The following is a 27,236-nucleotide window of genomic DNA, read 5'->3' on the forward strand; positions in this document are numbered from 1 at the left end:
CAAATTGAAATATACGTATGGGCCGGGTGCAGTGGCTCAAGCCTGTAATCCCAGCACTTTGGGAGGCCGAGACAGGCGGGTCACAAGGTCAGGAGATCGAGACCATCCTGGCTAACATGGTGAAACCCCATCTCTGCTAAAAAATACAAAAAACTAGCCGGGCGAGGTGGTGGGCGCCTGTAGTCCCAGCTACTCAGGAGGCTGAGGCAGGAGAATGGCGTGAACCTGGGAGGCGGAGCTTGCAGTGAGCTGAGATCCGGCCACTGCACTCCAGCCTGGGCGACAGAGCGAGACTCCGTCTCAAAAAAAAAAAAAAAAAAAAAGAAAGAAATATACGTATGTATACATACACAGAGAAAAATTCCTTTTACTTCTCCAGTATATTTTTATTTTTATTATTTATTTTATTTATTTGAGACTGAGTCTTGCTCTGTCACCCAGGCTGGAGTGCAGTGGCATGATCTCAGCTCACTGCAACCTCTGCCTCCCGGGTTCAAGCGATTCTCGCGTCTCAGCCTCCTGAGTAGCTGGGATTACAGGGGTCACCATGCCTGGCTAATTTTTGTATATTAGTAGAGACAGTGTTTCACCATGTGGGCCAGGCTGGTCTCAAACTCCTGACCTCAAGTGATCTGCCTGCCTTGGCCTCCCAAAGTGCTGGGATTACAGGTGTGAGCCACCGCGTCTGGTCTATTTCTCCATTATATTATAGTTACATCATTATATTGATTCTTTTTTTAAAAAAATGTGTGCCCTGCTAGATTATATAATCCATGTATAATTTCACTTCAGGATAATCAAAGGATCCTTAAAAATAGGTGGTGTTACGAAATGGAGGCATGTCTGTGGGGTTCAGTGCGGGGCTAGGTGGGCTGCCCACCTGTGGCCCCCGAGCTCGCAGCCAGCCTGTGCTGAGGGGCGCTGTCAGTCAGTGGGAAACACACACCGATTCTGAAGACTTAGTGTGGACAAAAAAATCTAGAATATCTCATTAATGTCTTTATATTGATTTCATATTGATTACACATTGGAATGATCGTATTTTTGATACACGAGATTAAATCTGATCTGTGGATTAGTTTATCATCCATGGATCTACAGAGCTATCATCTGTTCCCTGACTGATCATCTACCATCTCTCTACCTATCTACTGTCTATCATCTCTCCCTGATTATATTAAAAACCATGAGTTGAAGCAGATGCCTCTGCTTTCAGCCCCACTATTTGGCTGAGTCCTTTCCTGGCAGGGAGAAGCCCAGCATCTCTGTCTTCAGTGCATGATGCCCTGTGCACCTGCCCTCCTGGCCACCCTGACCAGAAACTGGACCCCGGCAGCCTAGGCCGGTTCCCTATCCCCAGTGAGGCAGAATGCTCTGCCCTGAGAAAAGGAGCACAGGAAAAGCCATGAGCACACTGGGCTCTGAATGGCCCCTGCCTGTCCCCACTCCTTGCTCTGGGCTCCCTAGAAGGGAGGGGGTTCCTACCCTTCTGCCCGCCATGAGTCAGGGCCACCGCAGCTCACACTCCTCACCTGAGCTGCACATGGGCACAGGTTTGCTTGGTTTGTGCTAACTACTAGAAAAGACATTTTACCACCCTCTCGCATAAACAGGATAGAGTAAAAAAACATTTTCCTGGCGTTGAAACCACCTGAAAGCTGCCAGCTGTGACTCCCCTCCAGAACTTGCCTCGCAGCCTATTCTCAGAGCCAAAATGATTGCTGATAGGAAATGGAGTGTTATTCTTGGGCTGTGCTTGTGGCCCACCCCCCCCATTCCTCCGAATATGCATTCCTCCTGGGACCCTGCTTTTGTACCTGCTGGGTCCGAGAGGGCACATCTGTCACTGCGGGCCCAGTGGAAACAGGGGATGCCCCAGCGGCCGTCCTTCCAGCAGAGGATGTGATGGGCAGCTGTCCTGACCATCCATCCCCTTGTGAGGCAGAGAGGAGCCCTGTGGTGGAGTGGGGCTTAAACGTGCCAGTCCAGCCCCATGGCATATGGGAAGTCACAGGCCAGTCTCCAGAGCTGTTCCTTGTCTCCTTTAAGGCTCACAACCCTCTGGTCTCACCTGGCTTTGCAGAGGAGGAAGCCGGGCTTTAGAGGCCAAACCATCCAGGGATGCAGAGCTGGGAGGTGGCAGAGCCACCATGGAAACCAGAGTCCATGTGGTCCTGGAGTCTGCAGTGGGGAATCCTGAGGGCCGCGTTTGTGTCAAATCAGAGGACAGGTGTGAGGCTGGCCCCAGACGCCCCCTCCCTCCCTGACACAGCTCCTCATGCGGAGTGTGGTGAGCAACCAAAACCAGTGGTGGAGAGAGAGCTCGGGGTGAAAGGAAAAGCACAAACTCCAGGAGGCAGAGGTGGCAGCTCTGTGTGAGGCCTGGTGGCTCTGGGGCCGTACGTGCTCAGCACGCCTCCCCAGAGCTCACAGGTGGGGTCTGCAGTGGGCCCAGGCTGACCAGCTCCACCAGGAAGGAGGAGCTCCCACTGTGGGGCGCTCACACCCCTGCCCTTCTGCCCACGGCCGTTCCTGCTGGCTCCGGAGTTTCCCGGGGCAGGGCCTTTGGGGCCCAGGGTGGCCTCTGGGGAGAGTCTGATGAGGACAGTGAGTGCCTGCTGTGACACCTGGTGGCCGCCACTCTGCAAGGAGCTCCTCTGTGAAGCCTGTTCCGCCTGATGGTCTGGCAGGAGTTGGAGGTCCCATCCACATTCATGAGGGTGCTCTGGAATAAAGCCAGGTTTATCAAGCCCACATGAAACCTGTTTATTTCTAAGCACATATGCATTCTAAAGCAATGACAAAACAAACAGTTTTAGGAGAAAAACTCATTAATGCGTTCAATCCGGCCTCCTCTTCCCCTCCGTCTGGGAACTGGGCGGCCTCTTTCGGGCAGGGCCTCGCTGGACTTGCCGAGCTCGGATCCCGAAACCCAGGCCCTGCAACGTCTGCGCCAGGTGCCTCTGGCTGGGAGAAATGCACAGAATCACCAGTAACTTCGCGTCACCTCCTTTAAAAAAGAAAAACAACATGCAAGCTGGAAAGAAGAGTGGCATCTGGAAGTGCCAACGTGCCGGCAACCAGGGCCCGAGGGGCAGCTGCAGAGAGGGCTGCCCGGCGCCCCAGCGGGAAAGTGGCCACGTCTGGCAGGCTCCTGGGATGCGGGGTCTTGGGAGGTGAGCAGCCGGTCACTAGCACCCGTCACCCGGGTCCGGGAGGGTCAGCAGCCGGTCACTAGCACCCCTCGCCCGGGTCCGGGAGGGTCAGCAGCCGGTCACTAGCACCTGTCACCCGGGTCTGGGAGGGCCAGCAGCCAGTCAATAGCACCCCTCGCCTGGGGAAGCTGCAGGCCTTCTCACATTCCTGTGTCCCAGGAATTGGGAGGGAGGCATGAAGTCAGCCCTACGGCGAGTGCGCTCGGCCCCCTGGGACTGCTTTTTCCAGCGCTCCCTCATGCCCACACCTGCTGCTCATGGCCCTGCGGCTCCCTCGGGCCCCACTGGGGCAGGGGCTGTGTGCCCAGGACTTCTCCTCCTGGGGAAATTCTGTCTCTTCCTTTTCTTCAGGACCCGTAGCAAGGGTTAAGCGGTACAGATGGAAACCAAAACCAACGGAGAAGGCAGGGAGAGCTAAGGGGAGGAAAAGTGCAGACCCCAGAGGCCAAGGCCGGGGCTCCCTGAGGGAACTGCTGGCTCTTGGGCACTGTGTGCCCTGTGGTGCCGCCCCTGAGATCACAGTGGGCTGTGCACCCAGCCTGGGTTGCCCCGTCTCTCGGTTGGGGCTGCAAGCTTTGGAATCCAAGAGGACCAGATGGTCTCTGTCTTAGAGGTGGAATCCAAAAATATGATTCTGTGAACAGCCCCGTTATTCACCGTGTGGAGGAAGCCAGTTTGCCATGAGAGGGGGAAATACCCCACAATGAGAGACAGGGAGAGTGTCTGGAACATTCTGGCCTCCCCGAGTCCTGAGCAGCAGCGGCCCCTCCACCACCTCCAGGGTGACCCTCCCAGGAAGGACGAGCCCCCCCCTGTGGTGGCCACGTGCCCCTGCTGTCCTGCGGTGGCCATTTCTCAGGACAGGGCCTACAGGGCCCAGGGCCACCTCTGGGGGACTCTGCCTGGACCCTCAGCCAGGAAACCCAGCCCTGGCAGAGGCCACCCTGCAGCAGCAATGCTTCCTTGGGTCCTCCCTTTCAACCGGTCTGGAGTCTGAGTGGGGGGAGGGGGCACTAACTGAGCGTCCCTGCAAACTGCAAAGCCCAGACCCAGTCACAGCTGGATGACTCTGCAGTCATCCACCTGTGCCCCACCTGGCACTGATGCTTAATCTGCTGCATCCAGGCTTCTGGCATCTGCCCCCAAAAGACCCAAGGAACTTACAGCCTAAGCAGGTCCATACAGCTGGAGGGACCCATGCCACACACACAGCAGCAGCCTAGAGAGCCCTAAGCTGCCCTGGCAGACCCCTTGGTGAAGAGAGGGGCCAGGGCTGCCACTCTTGAGAAACTGAGCCCAACCAGGAGGCAAGTCACACACAGACCGAACAAGCAAGCAACCAGGCCGAGGTGAGACGGCGCAGAAGAATGACCACCGTGCCATGGGAGTGCCAGCTAGCCACAGCGAGGGCACAGGAGGTGCAGGGGGTACATGAGTGGCCCTCGAGGATGTGCAGGCCGGACATGTGTGCATGTGTCCTGGGGCACGTCGTCCCCCATCCTGGGGAATTTTGGGGAAAACGGTTACCGAGGCAGTCCTGAAGGAGGTGGGTGAGCCTGCTGTTCCGGTATGGGACGTGGCTGCGGTGCTCCGACAAAGCCCCCAGGACGTCTGCCAGGGCCGCAAGGCTGCGGTTGATGCACGCTGTCTCCCTCAGGGCCGATCCGGTCATCCCGGACACACCTGGGACAGGACAGGGACCGCCACGCACCATCACCATTTGCACCAAGAAAGAAGTCAGGAAAAGCAAAACCAGCTCCTTGGGAGGAGCGGCTTTCAGGCAGGTAGAGGGGAGGCCATGGACGGGACAGGCATTAGAGCGAGGGTCTTTCATGGCTCTGCTCACAGCTCAAAGCGAGCTCCTGCTGGGAACTCAGGTTTTCTCTTCCCAGAGGGCCAGTGTGAGGAACACGACTCTCAGGTTGCCGGGGTAAGAGAACCAATCCCTGAGAATGTAATGGGAGTTTGGAACTCATCTGTGGAGGGGGAAACGCCCGACCCGCCCAGAGCTTCCCGGGCTGCCTGGCTGCACACCCAGCTCCATCAGATCATAGGCTTCTGCAGCGTCCACTCCCCAGGGAAATGCCTGCCCCTGCTCACCAATGCACTCGCTGCCCGCCAAGTCCACCAGTTGCAGCCGGGCCTGCACCTGCTCCGCACGCCCTGCGGGGTCCCCGGGAACTGGCTGTGGAGCTGAGGCCCCTTGAGAAGTTCTGCGGCTCCTTCCTGCCCTTCCTGCCTCTGTTTGTTCCCTGGGGAGGGTGGCACTGCAGGCTTGGTCTGCTGCAAGGGGAGCGACGAGGAGGAAAACAGTTGCATGAAGCCATGAGGCTGTGCTTCGCCTCGCTCAGGGCTGAGAAGCTTCTGAACTGCACCCTCCCACCCACACCTCCCACTCAGTAAGAAGTGGGATTTCAGCAGAGGTCCAGGGGATAGTGGCTTCTCGAGGGGAAAACACAGCAAGTTAGAAAGCAGCTTTCTTCACTGTGGAAGGTTGAACTAATGCCTCATTGGCCCAAAGGAAATCAAATAATGCTTCTTAGAAAGACTTGATAATGATGTTAATTAAAATCCCACTCAGAAAATCTATGAGCCCTTTTAGAAATAAATTCTACAATCTGTTTGATAATCTTCCACACAAATCCTAACAAAAACGCTCTTCATTTAAATGCAAATGTCTTTGTAGTGTGTTATTCCTACACAAACTTCTTAGGGTTTTTTAAAAAGCAAAATAACATTTACTCACTGTGTAAAACATAGAAAGTACATACAATTTTTTTTTAAGGACATGAAATCCAGTCTTATTCCCACCACCAAGGGCAGCCATGCCTCCCCGGTATCGGGAGTATTTTTGGTAGAGATTGTTGGTGCTCTCTAAACATCAGGCGCCTGTGCCTTGCCAGCCCCCTGCGGGTACAAGGCCCTGTGCCCAGCTGTGGCCTGCTCTGGGCTGCCAGGGCTACTGTAAGCACATCCCCATCACCTCTCCTTCCGTTGCCCGAGCAACCTTGGAGGTCACATGTTTCAAGTGCCACGGTGGCAAGACGGATGGGGAACGTTCAGCCACACTGGCCCTCGATACGAGTGAGAAATGGCCTTTCCTTGTCAACCCACTGAGACCAGGTTTCAACGGGACTACAGTCTCATGTTCCGGCCCCAGACCCGTGGCTCTCCAGGTGCGGCCCCCGGAGCCGTGCTCTTGCAGAAACACACATTTGGGGTCCAGTCCCAGTCCTGCTGAACCTGACCATGGGTGGTGTCTGCTATTTGTTCCCACCACCTGCTGCAGGGGATTGGATGCAGCTCAAGTTTGAGAGCTGCAGCCCAGGCTTCACCGGCCTTTGTGTTCTTTCTGATACATTACATAACTGGAATCATTTTATCTACTGCAGAGTTTGTTATTTTGGTTTTAAACTGAAACTACACTCATTGTTTCTTCCATGACAACTGCATGTACTCCAAGGTGTATTATGCCCTGCTTTTCTCTCTGTGTTATACTTTATTTAGCAGAGTGTTTTTCTCCCTCCCGGTCTCACTTTTTCTTCTCAGCCTGTGATCCCAGTGACCTTTTCAGTTTGGGATGCAGACAGTGAAAAAGTATGGCTGGTATTCCCATGCTGGGTCCTGTGAAAGGCCTTGGATACTGCAGGCACGCTGATTTTTCTTCTTCTTCTTCTTTTTTTGACAGAGTTTTTGCTCTGTTGCCCAGGCTGGAGTGCAATGGCACAATCTCGGCTCACCGCAACCTCTGCCTCCTGGGTTCAAGCAATTCTCCTGCCTCAGCCTCCTGAGTCACTGGGATTACAGGTGTGTACCACCATGCTCAGCTAATTTTTATATTTTTAGTAGAGACAGGGTTTCACCATATTGGCCAGGTTGGTCTCAAACTCTTGACCTCAGGTGATCCACCCACCTCAGTCTCCCAACGTGCTGGAATTACAGGCCTGAGCCACTACGCTCGGCCTGATTTTTTTTTTCTCCTTAAGTGGGTTTTTCTATTACTTGCCACTGACTAAGCACAAATGGTGACTTACCAGTACTATCAGAGCAGGCGGCTGTTGTTAGAGTCACCGTAATTATCAGGTGAGACCTGGAGGAATCCGCATGCACCAGGGTGGGGTGCTTTGCTCTGAGCTGCAGACCTCCACGAACGAGCTCCATAAGTTTTGAGGCACTGCCAACAGCCCTGCAGACAAGGCAAGCAGTGGGGAACACAGTGCGGGCGGCCCCCCTTACCCAAGCTGACTTCCAAGCCTCCTCGGCTCCTCTCACATGAGCCACGCATGCCAATGGGGGACTAAAGCCAGTCCCGGGCACAACAAAACATGGTAAAGCAAACTTTTTCCTTTCGAGGCCTAACCAACCTATAGCATCTCTAATCGCTAACCCTGAAATAATGGACTGCTTCCGAACAAAATCAGAGGTTGCTAACCTTTTCAACATCAACTATTCCTTTATTTATTAGAGCTTCCAGGGACCATGTTTTAAAAGTATTTTGTGTATCAAATGTGATTTATGAAATAAAGGTTTAACCCACTTCCCCATGTTAGTGGATGAGATATGACTGCTAATCAGAGCTCTTAATCAGCAGGAGATAACATTTCCATCACAGCTGTCAGTCAAAGGCTCAAATTTCAGGTGACTTTGTGTGACCGTATCTGGGTTGCATGGATGATTTCCTTCAGCTCTCTGAAATATTTGGCATGGCTGGCGGGCCCTTCCCTTGCTGCCTCCAGGGCCCAGGATGGGCAGCCTCTCCGGGCCCTCACTCGTGGGGAGGGTTCCCTCTGTCACCTCCCAGCTGCACCCCCACTGGGCAAACCCAGCACATGCACGTGGATTTGAAAATAGGGAACTTTGAGGAAAATACTTAATATGGGGGATCCTCACTTTTATAAGAGGATTCATTACGTATTCTATGAAATACTGATATTTACAAATGTGGATAAGTTCATCTCTCCTAGCCTGAGTGGGGTGGGCAAGTTCTTTCACCTCTGCAAGCCTGCTTCCTCATCTGTGAGATGGGATGGCGCCCATCCAAGGTGCTCTTATGAAGATTTTTTCAAAGCTACGTTTGTTTATTTTAATTTTGATTGTAAAAATATTTTTTTTTTTTACTTTTATCTCTAACAGCTTTAAGATATTAATAACGTATGAAAATGGTATATGTTTAAAGTATACACCTTGATATTTTGATATGTGAATACATTGTGAAATCATCACCTATTCCAGCTAATTAACAAACATATCATCCCGACATAGCCACCTTTAAAGAAAGATCATTCTTTTTTTTTTTTTTTTTTTGAGACGGAGTCTTGCTCTGTCGCCCAGGCTAGAGTACAGTGGCCGGATCTCAGCTCACTGCAAGCTCCGCCTCCCGGGTTTACGCCACTCTCCTGCCTCAGCCTCCCGAGTAGCTGGGACTACAGGCGCCCGCCACCTCGCCCGGCTAGTTTTTTGTATTTTTTTTTTAGTAGAGACGGGGTTTCACCATGTTAGCCAGGATGGTCTCAATCTCCTGACCTCGTGATCTGCCTGTCTCGGCCTCCCAAAGTGCTGGGATTACAGGCTTGAGCCACCGCGCCCAGCTAAGAAAGATCATTCTTACAGCAAATTGACAGTTGTGCAACACTTACGAAGCATGAAAACACACAAGGAACCATTCAGTGACAAGGAGCACTGATTGGGCCACCGCGGCCGATTCTCCTTGGGATCCTTGGGCATGGGGAGCTCGTTTAGAGACGTCCAGCCTCCTGACCACGGGGCAGGTGCCATTCTCACTCAGAGGCCAGCAGCACAGGGCAGGTGCAGTACTCACTCAGAGGCCAGCAGCGCAACCTCTGTTCGTCCATCCTTGGCTGTCATCACCTCACGCTTGACCCCCGACACTGCTGCAACAGTGTCTTTGGCCAGAAGGTCAAAAATGTCATTATTGTAAACTTCCACTATGGAGACTTCAACCTTTGGGCTTCTTGAGGGATTTTCCGAAATGAGCCTGTGGGAAAACACACAAGAGAAACTTACATAAAGTCTCACAGAGTGATTTTCAGTGTAAGCCAATCACAGCTCCAGATGCCCTAGAGGATGCTCAGTAAGACTGCTGGGGTCTGAGCAGAGGGCTGCACGTTACTCACCCCAAGATCACTCAGGGAAAGGGGGTGTGCCATTTAGGTTGTAGGGTGAATACGTGTCTTGGGAGCAGTTATTTTATCAGAGTTATCTTTAAACCAACAGCTTTGCAACCCGAACACTGAGGATTCTAAATACACAGGGCAAAGAAGCCTGAATATCACATAGCTGTGGTCTAGAAATTACCATGCCCCACCGATCGATCACTGCAGACACCCAAGGCAAGGTGCAAGGATGTTCGGGCCTCTAGCACTTCTCCAGTGATGGGGTTTGCTTATTTTAAAACTTTTCCACTTCAGGGAAGCTTGAGTCTAGAGTTCTTTATTCCAGTTCCACTTACGCCTTCCAACTGCAACTTTCCTGCAAGCAAGACCCATCAAACCAACTCTGGCTCTTTAAAAAACAGCTGCACAGCTGGGCACGGTGGCTCACGCCTGTAATCCCAACACTTCAGGAGGCCGAGGTGGGTGCATCATGAGTCAAGAGATCGAGACTATCATGGCCAAGCTGGTGAAACCCCATCTCTGCTAAAAATACAAAACTTAGCTAGGCGTGGTGGTGTGTGCCTGTAGTCCCAACTACTTGGGAGGCTGAGGCAGGAGAATCGCTTGAACCTGGGAGGTGCAGGTTGCAGTGAGCTGAGATCACGCCATTGCACTCCAGCCTGGCAACAGAGCGAGACTCCGTCTCAAAAAACAAAAGCAGCTGCATATCTTAGTTTGCTCCATGTTTTAAAGAACTATGTGCTGACTGTAGGAATGTTTTTAAATAAAGATACTACAGAGAGAGAGAAAACTGTAATCCCACAACAAGAAAAAGGTTGAGTGCTAACCCTGGATTCCCTCCCTTCCTCTCTCCTCCCTCTGGCTTTCTGGTTTGTCTCTGACGAAACTCCCCTTCCAACCTTGTCACCAAATAACAAAGGCCTCTTTCTGTCTGCTGGAGGTGGCTGCCTCTCTACCACGTGCAAGGTGATGTCAATCCGATGGTGAGCATTGTGCTTTTCTTGTTCTTAAGGCTATTCTGAGAACTGGGTGGGAAGTCCTGAGTGACAGGGTGCTATCTGTACTCAGGGTAAAATCCAGCCGGGATGTTTCCCACCCAGGCGCTACCAGGCTGAGTTTTTCATCCAGATCTAGAGGAGTTTTGTCTTCTAATGATAAACAGTAAAGAAAATGATGAAGACTAAAATGAAAGAGAAAGTAAGTAAAACTCTTAAGGTAAAAATCATTATTGACAAAGCATCAAGATTTGGATTAGATAGGTTCAGCACTGGGGTTAGGTGAGAACACTCTAAGAAGAGTGTGTGCAACAGTGAAAAATGAAGTTAGCTACAGATTTTATTTTACTTTATATTTATTTATTTTTTTGAGACAGAGTCTCGCTCTGTCACCCAGGCTGAAATGCAGAGGCACATTCTTGGCTCACTGCAACCTCTGCCACCTCTGCCACCCAGGTTCAATTGATTCTCCTGCCTCAACCTCCTGAGTAGCTGAGATTACAGGTGCCTGCCACCATGCCCAGCTAGTTTTTGTATTTTTAGTAGAGACGGGGTTTCGCCATGTTGGCCAGGCTGGTCTCGAACTCCTGGCCTCAGGTGATCCACCCGCCTAAGTCTCCCAAAGTTATGGGATTACAGGTGTGAGCCACTGTGCCCAGCCTACAGGTTTTACATTCTCCTCCTGTCCACACGTTAGGCAAAAATGCACCACATAGCCAGAAACTTAACCTCCACACTTGGGCCCATCCTTTATGTGACAGTTTGTTCTTTGAGTGTCGCAAAACCTAAGTCAGAAATTTCTCAATTACATAACACCGAGGAGTTAATTTGAGAGATTTCCCACAAGTAATTATTGGGCTGTTGACTAGATTCTAGGGACCATGGTGAAAACCACAAGCTTCAGTCTTAGCCTTTAAGCAGCAAAGTGTTGAGAAGGAGACACACAGGTAAAGGACTCCAGGTCCTGCGATGAATGGGTGTGATTCAAATGCACGCAGCTTCCCTGACTCTCTGGGGCGGGGAGGGCGGGGCCATGCTTTGTCTGGGCCATCTTTTCCTGCCCATTTCCTACTGGTTCATAATTACCCGTTTCCACTCTAGACTTTTTAAAAGCAGAAAATTGATCACATGCACTTTTGGATCCCTTGTGCCTCTGACGGTGCCTAGCAGGTAGAGAAACATAACACACTCCTGTTGATAAGGACGACAGTGGAGACCAGTCGGGAAGGAGGCGGTGTCCGCTATCAGGTTTAGAAGGAAAGAGAGGGGCGTGCAGAGCCAAGGAATCCAGGCAGTAGCATTTTATTTACTTTAAAACAACAGGAAATGGCTTCTCTGGTGCCTTCAGCAATCTGGGAGTAGTGGTTTTCAGGGTCAAGGGTTCCTGTAACTATCTCTGACATCAGTGCTGACGTCACTGTGGTTGTGTAGCCTTCTGGGCAGAGCGCCGTTTGCAAGTTGAGTCATGAACACCCAAGCCCACCCCTAGCCCTGGCGCAGCGCACCCCTCCCCAGATGTGGAGGTGATGAGGGAGGACACCGTCCGTGTCTGCCCGGATTCTCGTTTCTGCAAACGAGCAAAGTGAGGTAGAGGGAGAGTAGGGCCTTGCCCGGGGCCACTCACTTGGAAGAGCAGAGATTCGGAGACTCAGACTGAGGGATTCCAGTGCCGCAAATCACTGTGCCCTGGAGGGAGACGCACAGCACCCGAGACTCAGAACAGCACAACGGAAAAACCATTTTGGAAACGAGGTGACTGAAACGCTTGCCAGTAATGCGATGGGCCCGTTGGTAACGCTGAGCATTCGGTTTCCGGAGAGGCCCAGCCGACTGGCCATCGTCCTGATGGATCTTCCCCAACATTTTTAGGCAGCGAACAGCCCTTCCCAGCGCTCCCTCAGCGCAGTTCCCGCCCCGGCAGCGCTGCTCCCGCTCCGGCTCCCCAACCCCACCCCTGCAGCGCCGCTCCCGCCCCCTCTGCAGCCCTCTGCCATCTTGGATATGCTTCCGTAGGTAAATTCCAGAGCCAAAGGGAAATGCAGCCCTGGAATGTATGACACCTGCTCTCACTGGCTGTGCATCCTGCCTCTCTAAGCCCAGCTGAGGGTGGAAATGGCCTTGGAAGCAAGCACGCAGCTCAGGCTGTGAACACTAGGAAGCCCACCTCTGGGACGTGCTGCCTGGCCACATCGCCTCCTTCCACCAGGGTGTCCCCTCTCTCACAGGTGAGAAGGATCTCATCTGTTGGGGGGGCGGTCTGGGAACCCCCACCATTCTCTCCCGCCTTCTACCTCAGTTCCCCAGTGCTCTTGCCTGAGCCTTTGTTTCTGGAACTTAAAGAGTTTGCTTAGCAGAAGGAAAAATGACTGGTCGAATATTTAATGACATGCACCACCCATGTAAGCTCAAACTCCTGACCTGGTGATCCCCCTGCCTCGGCCTCCCAAAGTGCTGGTGTGTCCGGAATTGGTGGGTTCTTGGTCTCACTGACTTAAAAAATGAAGCTGCGGACCCTAGCGGTGTGTGTTACCGTTCTTAAAGATGGTGTGTCTGGAGTTTGTTCCTTCTGACAGTTCGGACGTGTTTGGCGTTTCTTCCTTCTGGTGGGTGTGTGGTCTCACTGGCTTCAGGAGTGAAGCTGCAGACCTTCGCAGTGAGTGTGACAGCTCATAAAGGCAGCGTGGACACAAACAGTGAGCAGCAGCAAGATATATTGTAAAGAACAAAAGAATAAAGCTTCCACAGTGTGCAAAGGGACCTGAGCAGGTTGCCACTTGGCCATAGGCGATAGTCTCACCGCTTGGCGGTACTCTGTATTTAGCTAACCTAGTGCAGACTTGGAGAACTTTTCTGTCTAGCATTCTGTGTCTAGCTAAAGGATTGTAAATGCACCAATCAGCACCCTGTGTCTAGCTTAGGGCTTGTAAATACACCAATCAGTACTCTGTGTCTAGCTCAAGGTTTGTAAATACACGAATCAGTACCCTGTATCTAGCTAACCTAGTGGGGACTTTGATAACTTTTTTGTCTAGCACTCTGTGTCTAGCTACAGGATTGTAAACACACCAATCAGCACTCTGTGTCTAGCTACGGGATTGTAAACGCACCAATCAGCACTCTGTCAAAATGGACCAATCAGCTTTCTGTAAAATGGACCAATCAGCTCTCTGTAAAATAGATCGATCAGTTCTCTGTAAAATGGACCAATCAGCAGGATGTGGGTGGGGTCAGATAATAGAATAAACAGAATAAAAGCAGGGTGCTGAAGCCAGTAGTGGCAACCCACTCGGGTCCCCTTCCACACTGTGCAAGCTTTGTTCTTTCGCTCTTTATAATAAATCTTGCTGCTGCTCACTCTTTGGGTCCATGCTGCCTTTATGAGCTGTAACACTCACTGGGAAGGTCTGCAGTTTCACTCCTGAAGCCAGTGAGACCACGAACCCACCAGTAAGAACAAACAACTCCAGATGCGCTGCCTTTAAGAGCTGTAACACCCACCGCGAAGGTCTGCAGCTTCACTCCTGACAGCAAGACCACAAACCCACCAGAAGGAAGAAACTGCGGACACATCTGAAGGAACAAACTCCGGATACACCATCTTTAAGAACTGTAACACCGCGAGGGTTCATGGCTTCATTCTTGAAGTCAGCGAGACCAAGAACCCACCAATTCTGGACACACTGGGATTACAGGTGTGAGCCACCGCACCCAGCTGCTGAAACGACTTTTTACTATTTTTTTTCTAGGACTAATTTTGTTGGTGAAATCATGACATGGGCAGTGGGTCTCTTTCGAGAATGTGCTAAAGGGTCGGGAGCATCTTCGCAGGGCATGTTGGCTGAACTCCTAAAGAGAAGCGGATGTATACACTCCTGATGGCGGCAGGAGGAAGGGCGATGGAAGAATGGGAGGTTTCCCTCTATGTTTCCCATTCCAGGACAGAAAACCTCCATCCCCCACCATCCCCCACCTCCACCCCTACCTAAGGAACCCTCTAACTCGGGATCTCGTTCAAGAAGTTTTGTCTTAGCCAGGCACGGTGACTCATGCCTATAATCCCAGCACTTTGGGAGGCCAAGGCGAGTGGATCACCTAAGGTCAGGAGTTTGAGACCAGCATGGCCAACATGACGAAACCCCATCTCTACTAAAAATACAAAAATTAGCTGGGCATGGTGGGGCACACCTGTGATCCCAGCTACTGGGGAGGCTGAGGAGGGAGAATCGCTTGAACCCAGGAGGCAGAGGTTGTAGTGAGCCGAGATCGCACCATTGCACTCCAGCCTGGGTGACAAAGCAAGACCTTGTCTCTAGAAAAATTAAAGACTCAAAAAAGTTTTGTCTTAATGATAGACTCTGAACATAATTTCATCACAGGAATTGGTAGCAATAATGCCCAGAAGTATGGACGCGCTTGGTAGTGTTGAATGTATCTGATGAGGTTATGGGATTTGACCACCTTCTTCAAGTGGTAATAATTTTTGCTGTGTGATAACTAAGGTGCTGACTGCCTGGCTTCCCTGCCGTATTTCTCTGCCCCACTCATCACCATCAGCAGTACCTGAAGAGCTCCTCAGCTGCTCTAGGGATAATTCCTAAGTCACTCTGTGGGTCAAGCGGCAGCACAGGGCCGTCGTCCGAATGGGGTCCCAACATGGTATAGGTCTTCCCGCTGCCCGTCTGTCCATACGCCATAACACAAACATCGTACCTAAAATTCAGAGCAGATTCAGTCCAGCAAAACACACGCAGGGCTGGTGCCAAGAAGATTCCAGGAAAAATTCTCACTTGTCTGAGAAACTAAATTTCATTCCCTATTCCCCTGTTACTCCATTTCTTATAAATTACGTTTTCATTTAACCACAACTATTTTTTTTGCATAATCCATCCTGGTTGCTATCTTGTTGTACAATATTGGATTAAACAGTATTTGCACTGACACACACACACAGCGTGGGTTCATCCCTCCCTGTTTCTTCTGGGCATTTCCATCTCCCCGTTCTCCAGTTCAGCATTCACACAGGGATTCTGGACACACACACACAGTGTGGGTTCATCCCTCCCTGTTTCTCCTGGGCATTTCCATCTCCCCGTCCTCCAGTTCAGCATTCACACAAGGATTCTGGCCTTAGCAAGGCCTTCCTAAATCCGCACACCTTCACTGTAACTATCTTTTTTTTTTTTTTTTCTTGAGACGGATTCTTGCTCTGTCACCCAGGCTAGAGTGCAATGGCTCAATTTTGGCTCACTGCAACCTCTGCCTCACGGGTTCAAGCGATTCTCCTGCCTTAGCCTCCCGAGTAGCTGAGATCAGCCCAGCTAATTTTTGTATTTTTAGTAGAGACAGAGTTTCGCCATGTTGGCCAGGCTGGTCTCAAACTCCTGGACTCAAGGGATCCTCCTGCTTTAGCCTCCTAAAGTGCTGGGATTACAAGCATGAGCCATTTTTGTATACGTTTTCATACAAAAACGATTTTTGTACTTTGTCATTGGAAGGGACTTTGAGGTGTTCATGTCCACAGTCAATCCACATGTGCTGAGGTCCTCTCTGTGACAGTAGCACCTGCTGTCTCTTGGCCCCAAGACCCTCGATTAGCTGACTGCAGCTTATTTCAGAGAAGATAAGAACTACCAACAGATCCCCACATTTCCTTCCAGTTGTGCTGTTTAGCCCAAAGTATGAATGGGAGGATCGGAAACATTTGGCAGACTATTTAAAATAAGTATGATAGAAAATCATCTTCTCAGTCATGATGTTTAAGATGTTCGTGGTTGTAAAGCTGTGGGTCCACCTGGCCTGATGCTAAGTGGGTTCATGCCTCAGAGCAGGATCTCCAGCCCTGACCCCCTCATCCAAGTCACCTGGGGACGTTCAGCAAGTCCTGCACTCAGAAATTCTGACTTAACTGGTCAACTGTGACTCCGATTTATCCATACCGGTTTAACGTGGTGTATCCACCACAAGTCAAACAAATAAAGGTTGTTGTTTTGATAAAATGATTGCGAGACAGTGTTCCCATTGACTGACATCTAAATCGCCCCTAGAACAGGATAGGAAAAGCAGCAGAGCCCAGTCCTGGGGCTGACCGTTCGAGCCACTAGGGTTGACTGTTATATTCCAGCCACAAGAGCCTGGAAACCACATGCTCCCGCCAAACTGATCAGGCCGTTACCATCCTGTGAGTTTTCCTTCCAGGATTAAAAAGTCTCAAGGCATGCATAACAAAACCTCACTACAGGCTATGTCTCTTCCAGCTTCCCTGAATTCATTTACATGCATTTCTTTGTGTGGAGAGTATCTTTGACCACAACAGATAAATGGGTTCTTACAGGGGTCTTTCAACCATTTAAGAATGTAGAGTAAAAGGAAACTTCCTGAAGAAGGAAGCTGTAAACCAGAAATACAATTCTAAGGACCCCCAGCCACGTGAATGGACTTGCTCCTCAGCCAGGGCACTCTAAAATTTTACCTCAGAGTCTGGCTCAGGCCATGACAGGAAGTGAGGGCCGGACAGGCTTCATGATATCCTCCAGCGTGAACATCGACACAGACCTTACATCTGATAAGAAATATCTACGATCTGTTCTCTCTGAAGCTGCCACATGAAAGCTTCCTCTGCAAATAAGAACTTTAGCCTCCATAATCCTTTACCTTAACCCAGACATTCCGGAGCCAATGTGTTTCTTAAATGAACTGGATTGAAGTCTCATGTCTCCCTGAAATGTATAAAACCAAACTGTGCCCAACCACCTTCGGCACATGTTCTCAGGACCTCCTGGGCTGTGTCCTGGGCCACGGTCACTCATATTTGGCTCAGGATAAATCTCTCCCAATATTTTACAGAGTTTGACTCTTTTTGCTGACAAGACTCAGAACTTTAACTCCATCTGTTTTGCGTTATCCTGGAAAGGCAGTTCTGGCAGTGATCACTGTGACCACAATGCCTTTTTTATTTCTGGAATCTGCTTACTTAAAAGATGCCTATTTAAAAGGAGACTCCCCTATCATTTTCAAAACCATTTCTTCAGATGGGTATAAAAATTCCAACCTTCTGGAGGAAGAGTTGAAGCAGCAACTGCATCATGATTGGCAGAGCGGCCCCGTGTGCGTGCGCGGTCAGAGGCAGGGGCTTCCTGAGCTGACCTCCTCCTCAGATCATGCGCCTTTGGGGCGCGCAGCACACTGTGTAATTACAGTTTCTAGGTCCTTGAGGTTCCCTGCGGTTGGCTGTGCAGAAGCCTTTGCTGGACAAATGCAAGTAAGTCTTCGTCAGGAACTTGATGTGGATTTCTGCCAGAAAACTGAGATTCTTCAAAATGCCCCGGAGTGGAAAGTATGGGCTTAAGGTGTCTCCATTAAGTAAAAAAATATTCTTCATTCCTAAATTACGACCCGCTGCCTTTGACATCAGTGGTTGTATATTGCAAGAATAGAAGGCTGATTCCCAAAGGGAAAAGTCCCTAAATCTGATGTCAACATTCCTTACAGATTTTTTTTTAAATTCTGAAATATAAAAGAATCCCAGAGAGAATGGCGGCTGCATTCACAGGCTTAAGCCCACATACAATGTAACTAAAATGGAGTTTGGAATCCCAGGTGGATATACTCATTTAACAAGCATTCTCCAAATCATTCTCACTGCTTTTCCCAGTGTGTGGAGATAGTCATGCATGCAAGCGGAGTCCACGCCAGGTGACCCATGGACATGCTCTGCAGTGCTGTAAAATGCTCAGACTCTAATGCGACATTCTCACTCCACAGCACAATGAAGCTTCTTTATATTCAAATGTAACTATGATAACTGGCCTTCAAAGTATTTTCACTCACCCATCCAAGAGAGACGTGAGTAGGGGGCACACATCTCCAAAGACCGCACTCTGAGACTCTGCTGGACCATAAACCCTGAGAGACAAAGGGAAAATACTGCATTAACAGAAGAAGCAGAAAGCTACTATAGCATATGCAGACTCAGAAACCTGGGAACACAATGCCCCCATGGACTTCCCATCCCCTCAACACCATTGGAATTCTTCAACAAAAGATTAATCTGTGTTATTTTTCAAGATAATAGAGGTTAAGAGTAAAGATACTACTTTCTGCTATGAAAATGTAATAAGCATAAATGAAGTGACAAATGCTTGCAAGATAGGAGGGAAGGAAAGGAGGCGGAGAAAGGAGAGGGGAGGAGAAATCGGGGGGAAGGGGAGGACAGGAGGGGGAGGGAAGGGGAGGACAGAGGAGGGGGAGGGGAGGACAGAGGAGGGGGAGGGGAGGACAAAGGAAGAGGGAGGGGCGGGGGAGGGGGAGGGGAGAGGGGAGGGGGAGGGAAGGGGAGGAGAGAGGAGAGGAGCGGGGAGAGGAGGGGATGGAGGAGGAGGGGGAAGGAGGGAGAGAGAGAGGGACAGAGGGAGGATATAATTATCCCATAACTAAATCGGCTCTACTGTGGAGGGCCCAACAGTAACAATGTCAAACTCACACCCTGAGCAATATTTAATATATAACGTTTGCTTTTTGTGTTCAAGCTTTTAAAAATTTTGTTTTCCTAGGCCCCAGGTCAGTTCAGCAGAACTTGAATTGATATCATGGGATTGGATGTCTGCTCTGCAAAGGAAACTTCATGTGGTTCTGGTCTATAAACAGGTACAAATAAAACAAAATAGGAAGCAACGTCCAAAAAATGCCGTTTCCTGCACAATTTGAAAGCTGCCTGGAGCAGGCACAGTGAGAGAGCAGGCTCCCTGACAGCTGCCCAGCAGTGGTGCTTGGTTGCACTTGGTCAGGTCTGCTTTGATGTGAAACTCAGTTTCCTGAACTACAGGTTTTGACTTAGCTGGAACCACGTGTTTTCCTTCCTTCATTTTCAAGGGTGCCCTGTCGCTCAGCTGATCCATGTCATCTCCAGCCATGGGATTAATTTTACACGGAGGGGGGACTCTTATGAGGTGTTGTCATATGCATGATGTAGAGGGTATGGTGAGCACTGTGTGGGAAGATGCTTAGGGCTGAGATCTTTTTTAACTTTTCACTCAGAAAATACACCAAGATACAAAAGTAGAAAGAATAGAAAAGTCAGCCCCATGTGCACATTGCCCAGCTCCAGACCCAGGCCTGGCCTGCTTCTCATACAGAAGCTGACCTGAGGTCCATTTCATCTGGAAAGGTCAGTACATCTGTAAAGGATGATGACTTTAAAACATAACAGTATTCCCACGACCATGCCTTAAAAATGAATGTTAGTTATTCCTTAACACCATCCAAAAGTCAGTGTTTGCATTTCCTCAATTGTCTAGTAAGTTTCTTTTTCCAGTCAGTGTTTTAGAAATAATAATTCATCATGGCATCTACATTGCACAGGGTTGCTGCCTTCTAAGTTTCCTAATCTATGGCAAGGGTTGGCAAACTTTTTCTGAAAAATAGTTTTTTTTTCAGAATAGATAGTAAATATTTTAGGCTTTGTGAACATCTTACCTTTAAAGAATACTGGAGTTTTTCCCAGTAATGGGAGGGAAAAGTCCAAGATGCCGACTACCTGCAATAGTCTTTACCTGCAATACTCTTTTCCTGCAATACTATTTACATGCAATACTATTTACCTGCAGTACTCTTTACCTGCAATACTCTTTTCTTGCAATACTATTTACCTGCAGTACTCTTTACCTGCAATACTATTTAATATTTTTTTTAAATACTATTTAATATTGCATCGAGCTATGATTGGCTTATGCAGTTGGACAAAAGAAATCAATTAGTGACATAAGAATCAGCAAAGGTAAAACAGGCTCTCCTTGGAGCTAACACGGCCATACATCTGAGAAATCCAAATTCAAATGACAAAGAAAATTACTAAATCAATACAATAATTTAACAAAACAGCAGGTCATAAAACTAATGTGAAAACCTCAGTAGCCTCTATAGATACAAATAGAGTTAGAAGCCATGCTGGGAGATGAGACTCTATGAGTGATCGCAACAAAAATATGCCTGGGAATAAACTTAATAAGAAATGTTCTAATCCTTCATAAAGAAAATGATAAAAGGCTCCTGAAAATACATGATTAAACTCCAATAACTGAAAAGTCACAGCATGTTCCTGAATAGAAGAGTCAACTCATGAAGATGCCCGTTTTTCCAAAGTTAGTTTATAAACTTACCTCAATCCCCCAAAATACTGCATATGCTGTCAGGTTTTTCCTGGAGCCCCCACAGTTTTATTATAACTTTTTTTTTTTCCTGGCAAAATAAAAGAGTGAGAATAGAAAGAAGCCCTGGAAAATAGAGGAACTGGGATGGGGCAGGCTCAGACACTGGAACCTTCTCTGAGACTCTGTCTACAACAGCTTGGTCTTGCTGCGTGAATTAGTAAGTAGGCCGAAGGAAGAGGGGGAAATGCTAGACAGACACAACTCCATGTGGCAATGGGTCAGATAAAGGGACATCTCAGATCAGTGGGGAGAGAGGTGTTTTAAGAAGCGGTGTTGCAGGCTGGGCACGATGGCTCACGCCTGCAATCCCAGCACTTTGGGAGGCCAAGGTGGACGGATCGTTTGAGCGCAGGAGTTTGAGACCAGCCTGGGAAATGGGCAAAACTCCATCTCAATATCCTTTTTTAAATACATAAATTTTAAAATATTATTTTAAATTAATATTTTAAAATATAAGTGGTGTTGCAGTAAATGAAGAGATTTAAAAAGATAAAATTGGATCAATTCTTTATAGAATGAAGTAGGACACATTCCTAACAGACCACAAGTTTAATGAAAACCATCCGGCCATGCGTGTCCCAGCAGAGTCCACACGTGGGTTCTTCTAGAACCTGGCAGCCTTTTTACCTATGATCATGTAAAAACATACGTGTGGCTCAAAGACATCAGAAGCAGACAACAGACTGAGAAAGTAGTCGCAGCTTAAATATCTCTGCTATATCAAGTGCTCCTAGAAATACAAAAGGGAAAGGTCAGTCCTTGTAGAGAAAATGCTAGAGAAGTGAAGAATGCACAGAAAAAAAAAAAAAAAAAAAGATGCAAATGACGGAACCACACGAAAAGACTCAACTTCACTCTGAAGAGATGCTACACAGAGAACCCGTGTCTCACCCACAGACCGGAACAACCCATGCATCTGACCTTGTGCTCCGTGGGGATGTGGAGGGAAGCTGGCCTTGCCCACGTGGCTGTCCGGGGACGAGGGGCGGTCCCGGTGCTAGTGGGAAGCTGGCCCTAGCACCTGGCGCTCCCAGCACCCACCTCCCACCTCCCACAGTCATGCCCAGCCACAGCCAAGGCTCCTGTGCTTGCAGCCTGTCAGTCTCATTCTTTTTCTCTGTAACTTTGACCATTTTTCCCCCAACCTGGAATCTCCTTTCCCTTTTTCTTTTTTTTTTTGAGACGGAGTCTCGCTCTGTCGCCCGGGCTGGAGTGCAGTGGCCGGATCTCAGCTCACTGCAAGCTCCGCCTCCCAGGTTCACGCCATTCTCCTGCCTCAGCCTCCCGAGTAGCTGGGACTACAGGCGCCCGCCTCGTCGCCCGGCTAGTTTTTTTTGTATTTTTAGTAGAGACGGGGTTTCACCATGTTAGCCAGGATGGTCTCGATCTCCTGACCTTGTGATCCACCCGTCTCGGCCTCCCAAAGTGCTGGGATTACAGGCTTGGGCCACTGCGCCCGGCCTCCCTTTTTCTTTCTCTCTCTCTCTCTCTTTTTTTTTTTTTTTTTGAGACAGACTCTTGCTCTGTCGCCCAGGCTGGAATGCAATGGCCCGATCTCAGCTCACTGCAACCTCTGCCTCCTTGGTTCCATTGATTCTCTCTGCCTCAGTCTCTCAAGTAGCCATGACTACAGGTGTGTGCCACCATGTCCAGCTAATTTTTTGTATTTTAGTGGAGACTAGATTTCACCATGTTGCCCAGAGTGGTCTCAAATGACCTCAGGCAATCTGCCCGCTTCTGCCTCCCAAAGTGCTAGGATTACAGGTGTGAGCCACCATCCCTGGCCTCCTTTCCCTTTTTCTCTGCCTGGTTAACTCCTGGCTAGCTGAGCTGTCGAGCCCTGGGTCGAGGGCCTCCCCCATCTCTGCCTCCCACCCCACTGCTGTGTTGGTGGCTTCTGTGATCAGCGCAACCTCCCAGGCACCATCCCTACAGCTCTAGGTCTTGGTGGCAAAAATGCTGCCTTCCTCTCCCCTACATCCCTTGTGTTTAACAGGGTGCCTGGCACATAACAGGTGCTCAGAAAATGCTTGCACTTGAATGACTATAGAAATTTAACACAAATGTGTCGGTTAGGAATATCGTATTGTAAATTCCTGTTCTACAAGAACACAGCCAGGAGTGTCCTTCAGCTTCCTGATAAATGAATTATTCTCAAAACAATGAACATGACTTATTCTTTTTCTCCTTGCATTTTGGATCAATGGCATTACTTTTGTTTTTTTTTAATAATATTTTTATTTCACGTAGAAAATATACCTTCTTCTGACCCTGGGCCTATTAATATTTTTTCTGAATAGTAAGAATTGAACTTTCCCCCTCATACAAATTTATTTTTACAATAAGTTAAGGGCTGAAGGTGTTGGAAATTCTTTTTCGAATGGAAATAAAATATTTTGACGTTTGTTAGTTCCATAAAAAGCTGTTATAAAAACCAACAATGTTCTGATTTCATAAGAACCATATGCTCTACTGTTTCTAAAAACAAGATGATCCCAAATGCTAAATGATATTACCCCAGAATAAATTCTTGCAGAGATTTACATTTAAAGTCTCCCTTACCTCTATAGATGGACAGCACATTGCACAGATTCTTCCATTTTCTGTTCACTTCAAGCAGCACAATTTTGACCTTTCCCTTCGACCCTCAGTGTACTCGTACTGAGACAGAGCCCTCTGAGAAGACACACGTTGGCATGGCTGGTGCTGCTCCGCTTCCTTCTTCCCCAAACAAGGTCACGTGAGCCCCGAGGGTGGTTTGTCCACCACAGCGCCCTTGCCTGTGCTTCTCCACTGACCTAAGCAGCAGCCTGGTGTCATCCAAAGACTGAGACCTTCTGCCCAAATCCACCGCTTACTAAAAGCCATCCTTTAACTAGACTGGGCAGTGGTGCCCCCCGCAGCCTCCTCCTCAGGTCCTCCTGGGATGATCATCAAAGGCCTGAAAGTAGTTGGAGATTCTCAACGGCTACGTGAAGGTGACGTATGTAACTAAAGTCCACCCAGCGCCCAGTGGCAAGCTTTAGCCACTCTGTGACTCTCCTGCCCACAGGAATTTCTCTGTCACTCAGCACTCGGCCACACACACTGTGGGACTCTGGCTGCTTTGCAGTGATGACCGATACCCACAGCCTGTGTGTAAGCCACGTGGGGAAAGGATCATACTTTAAACTTTTTATTCCTAATCCAACCCTACTTTATTCCTTCTCTGCAGCTCTGCGCTAAGCACCCAAAGGTGCTCATTAAATCCTTCAGCACTTTAACCAAAGGGTGCATTTGGCTCTAAACATTTAACCCAATCCTTTATCAGTAGGCCACATGCTTCCTTAAACTGGTGCTGTTTACTTCCCAAGTCAAGTCAAGCAAAGGACAAGGATTGGAGGTGGGGTCGGGAGGAAGGAAAAAACTTTTACCACAATGTATCTACCACCGACACCAGCTGACATGGTCCAGTCATCATCCAGCAAGCCCACGATTTAAACACGATCTAAATGAAATGCTCATTTCTCGGGATTCAAGGTAAGACCTTGTCCCCAGCCCTGCGGAGCTCCTGTTCCAGTTAGGAAGATGACAGTAGAAGCAGATACTACAACGTGCCAAACACTATTCCAACAGATGAAGCAGGAGCAGGAAATGAGAAGTCGAAGCAGCTGCCTCCCACCGAGGGACACAGGGAAACGGAGAAGAATTCCTCACGAAGGAGACATTCCCACGCCACACCCCCAGGTCCTTCATCAGTGAGCGTCCCCACGTCTCAGATGAGTTTCCGTCATTTGTTGGGATGCCTGTCCCACCTAAACCTCCAGAGCCGAGTCCAGGCTCAAGGCCTCTTCCCCAGAGGTGCTTCCCTCATTAACTGTTCCACTCCAAACATTCCTTTCTTTCTTTCTTTCGTTTTTTTTGGAGACAGAATCTCGCACTGTCATCCAAGCTGGAGTGCAGCAGCACATTCTCGGCTCACTGCAACCTCCGCCTCCTGGGTTCATGCGATTCTCCTGCCTCAGTCTCCCAAGTAGCTGGGACTACAGGCGTGTGCCACCATGCCCAGCTAATTTTTGTATTTTTGTAGAGATGAGGTTTCACCATGTTGGCCAGACTGGTCTCAAACTCCTGACCTCAGGTGATCCACCCGCCTAGGCTTCCCAAAGTGCTGGGATTATAGGCATGAGCCACCACACCCAGCCAGCCAGGCTGTCTTGAACTCTTGACCTCAGATGATCCACCCACTTTGGCCTCCCGAGGTGCTGAGATTACAGGCGTGAGCCACTGTGAGCCACTGCAACCAGCCCCGAACATTCCTTTCTTCTCCATCCTTGGCCAATTATGTCACCTATTTTGATTGCTTCACCTTATTCTGCCAATGTTGATATTACCTATCATTGTAAAGATCTCCCAAGCCCCCCATCCCAAGCCTAGGTCTCAACTACGGTATAAACTCCTGGAAGGAGTCGGGCCAACCCCATTTCCCTCCTTACCCAACACCAGATTACTCTCAAGCACAGTCAAAAAAAAAAAAGAGAGAGGTTTTTAGTTAGATTATTCCCCTGCATAATTGAGTTATCAAGAGAGGACAAAATCAATAGTGGAAGAAAGGTCAGCCCAGTGAAGGACTGCTGAAAAAACCGTGTGTCACAAGGAAGCAAAGGTCCACAAATGTTTGCATAAACAAACATGATGAAGCTAAGCCATGGGGTCATTACTGCAAAGTGCTCATAAATTTGCTCCTTTTCTACACTGATAAAAAGTATCATTTTTCTCTATACTGTTTTTAAGTGCAGAAACATAAGAAAAAGCTCTTGCACGTGAAGACTGGCTTTGCTCTTACAAATCCCTTGAACCACCGTGTGTGAAAGTTTCTTCAGGAAGTTACTTTATTACATGTGAAACTGATGAAAATTTTCTTGAGTATTCGTAGTGAGATTTTAAAATATGATTATTTTAGGGGAAAAAATCAAGTTATTTGGTTTCAGATATACAAACATATATCAAAGTAAAATGATATACAAAGTAAAATGTTTTCAGTAAATAAATAATACAAATGCATAAGACTATACAGATTCTAATATTATTGCAATCCTTGAGTAATGACACGCATTCTACAAAATGCACTGTCTCTGAAGCTCTAGATCTCCACACATGGTGGCTAAGATACTACAACTCCCTTTCTCTCCCCTAACCAACACGTAACTAATGCAACATAAAATAGAAACAAAATATGCTTTTAAATAGGCTGCTGACATTGAAGGGAAAAAAGAAAGGAAACTGGCTGGGCGTGGTGGCTCACGCCTATAATCCTAGCCCTTGGGTGGCTGAGGCGGATGGATTACTTGATGGCAGGAGTTCAAGACCAGCCTGGCCAACATAGTGAAACCCAGTCTCTACTAAAAATACAAATATAACTGGGCATGGTGGCTCACATCTGTAATCTCAGCACTTTGGGAGGCCAAGGTGGGCAGATCACTTGAGGTCAGAAGTTCAAGACCAGCCTGGCCAACATGGTGAAACCCTGTCTCTACTGAAAATACAAAAATTAGCCAGATGTGGTGGTGCATGCCTGAGGTCCCAGCTACTCGGGAGGCTGAGGCAGGAGAATCTCTCGAACCCAGAAGGCGGAGATTGCAGTGAGCTGAGATTGCACCACTGTACTCCAGCCTGGGCAACAGAGCAAGACTCTTTGTCAAAAAAAAAAAAAAAAGGAGGAGGAAACTTTCTAGGTGCAAGAAATGAAGAGTGGAAAAAGGCTGAGTAGACGGCTTGAATTGGTACTGCAAGCACCCAGGCTGAGAAACCAATCCAGACAGAAGCAACAGGGCTTACAAGCAGGGTTTTCTGCCCTCTGGAGACAGGAGGCAGGACATGGAGGTGCCATGGCTGTGCAAGTCCAGGGCACTCAAACATAGGCCTGGTCCCATTTTCACCATTTCAAGTGTGCCGTGCAGGGGCCTCAAGCTCATCCACACCGTGGGGCTTGCGTCAGCCTCAGCCACCCCCGGAGCCCACTCTGTCCACTCGCTATGGGGTCTCCTGGAGTTTCACGTTGGTCATGTCTGTTGCTGCGGTGTCAAGTTCACCTGTCCTTCTCCTGCATCCCAACCAGTACGTTCGTGTCTCCTCAATGGTATTTCTTTCATCTCTAGAAGTTTTATTTGGGTCTTTCTATAATTTTTCATATCTCTTCTCAACATGTTTACATGTTCCTCTACTTCCTTGAACACACAGATTTATAATAACTGTTTTCACCTTCTTTACTAATTCTATCATTTGTATTATTTCTTGCTCTATTTCCATTGTCTGAGTTTTCTCATTAGAGATCATATTTTCCTACTTCCTTGAATCATGTCTGGTCATTTTTGATGTCAGACTTTGCTAATTACTCCTAATTGGGTGCACCACGTTTTGACCCTCCAATCCTAGTAATTTTTCTTCAGCTTTATTATGGGATGCCAGCAGTTACTTGGAAACAACTTGATCCCTCAAGGCTTGCGTTTAAGTTCTGCCATGTGGCACCAGCAGCCTTCATTCCAGGGCTAACTTCTCGCTCGACCCAAGGCTTGTGTATCACGAGGTATTTCTGCCCTGGCGGGAGCACTCACCGTTCCCAGGCCTGTGTGAGCTCGGCTTCTCCCCAGGGGTTCTTTCCCGGCCTCGTCCTTCTTCCCGCTCCTGTGCTGGTCAGTGCCCAGCTGA

The 27,236-nt window shown here is 48.8% G+C and overlaps 1 protein-coding gene across 12 annotated transcripts in view; it reads right to left on the minus strand.

Annotated features, from left to right (window-relative positions):
• The window catches only part of KIF25 (kinesin family member 25), a 65,903-nt gene that overhangs the window by 4,125 nt on the left and 34,542 nt on the right, over nt 1-27,236 (minus strand). For 10 of the 12 annotated variants that reach the window (XR_004442694.1, XR_004442687.1, XR_004442695.1 and 7 more), the window contains 7 exons: nt 18,172-18,246; nt 14,905-15,054; nt 9,034-9,210; nt 7,250-7,401; nt 5,316-5,498; nt 4,743-4,898; nt 1,818-2,725 (listed from right to left, as the gene is read on the minus strand). Coding sequence is in view for 2 of the 12 variants with exons in the window: in XM_033234201.1 (XP_033090092.1) it covers nt 2,841-3,010; nt 4,743-4,898; nt 5,316-5,498; nt 7,250-7,401; nt 9,034-9,210; nt 14,905-15,054; nt 18,172-18,267; nt 19,438-19,499 (1,146 nt within the window). In the remaining 10 variants the exon portion in view is untranslated. Of the gene's footprint in view, nt 1-1,817; nt 2,726-2,745; nt 3,011-4,742; nt 4,899-5,315; nt 5,499-7,249; nt 7,402-9,033; nt 9,211-14,904; nt 15,055-18,171; nt 18,268-19,437; nt 19,515-27,236 lie in introns of those variants that run through there. The other 2 variants (XM_033234201.1, XM_033234200.1) reach the window with 2 other exon arrangements.

The sequence above is a fragment of the Trachypithecus francoisi genome, unplaced genomic scaffold (genome assembly GCF_009764315.1).
Source record: "Trachypithecus francoisi isolate TF-2019V2 unplaced genomic scaffold, Tfra_2.0 Lachesis_group15, whole genome shotgun sequence".
In the NCBI taxonomy this organism is placed as follows: Eukaryota; Metazoa; Chordata; class Mammalia; order Primates; family Cercopithecidae; genus Trachypithecus; species Trachypithecus francoisi.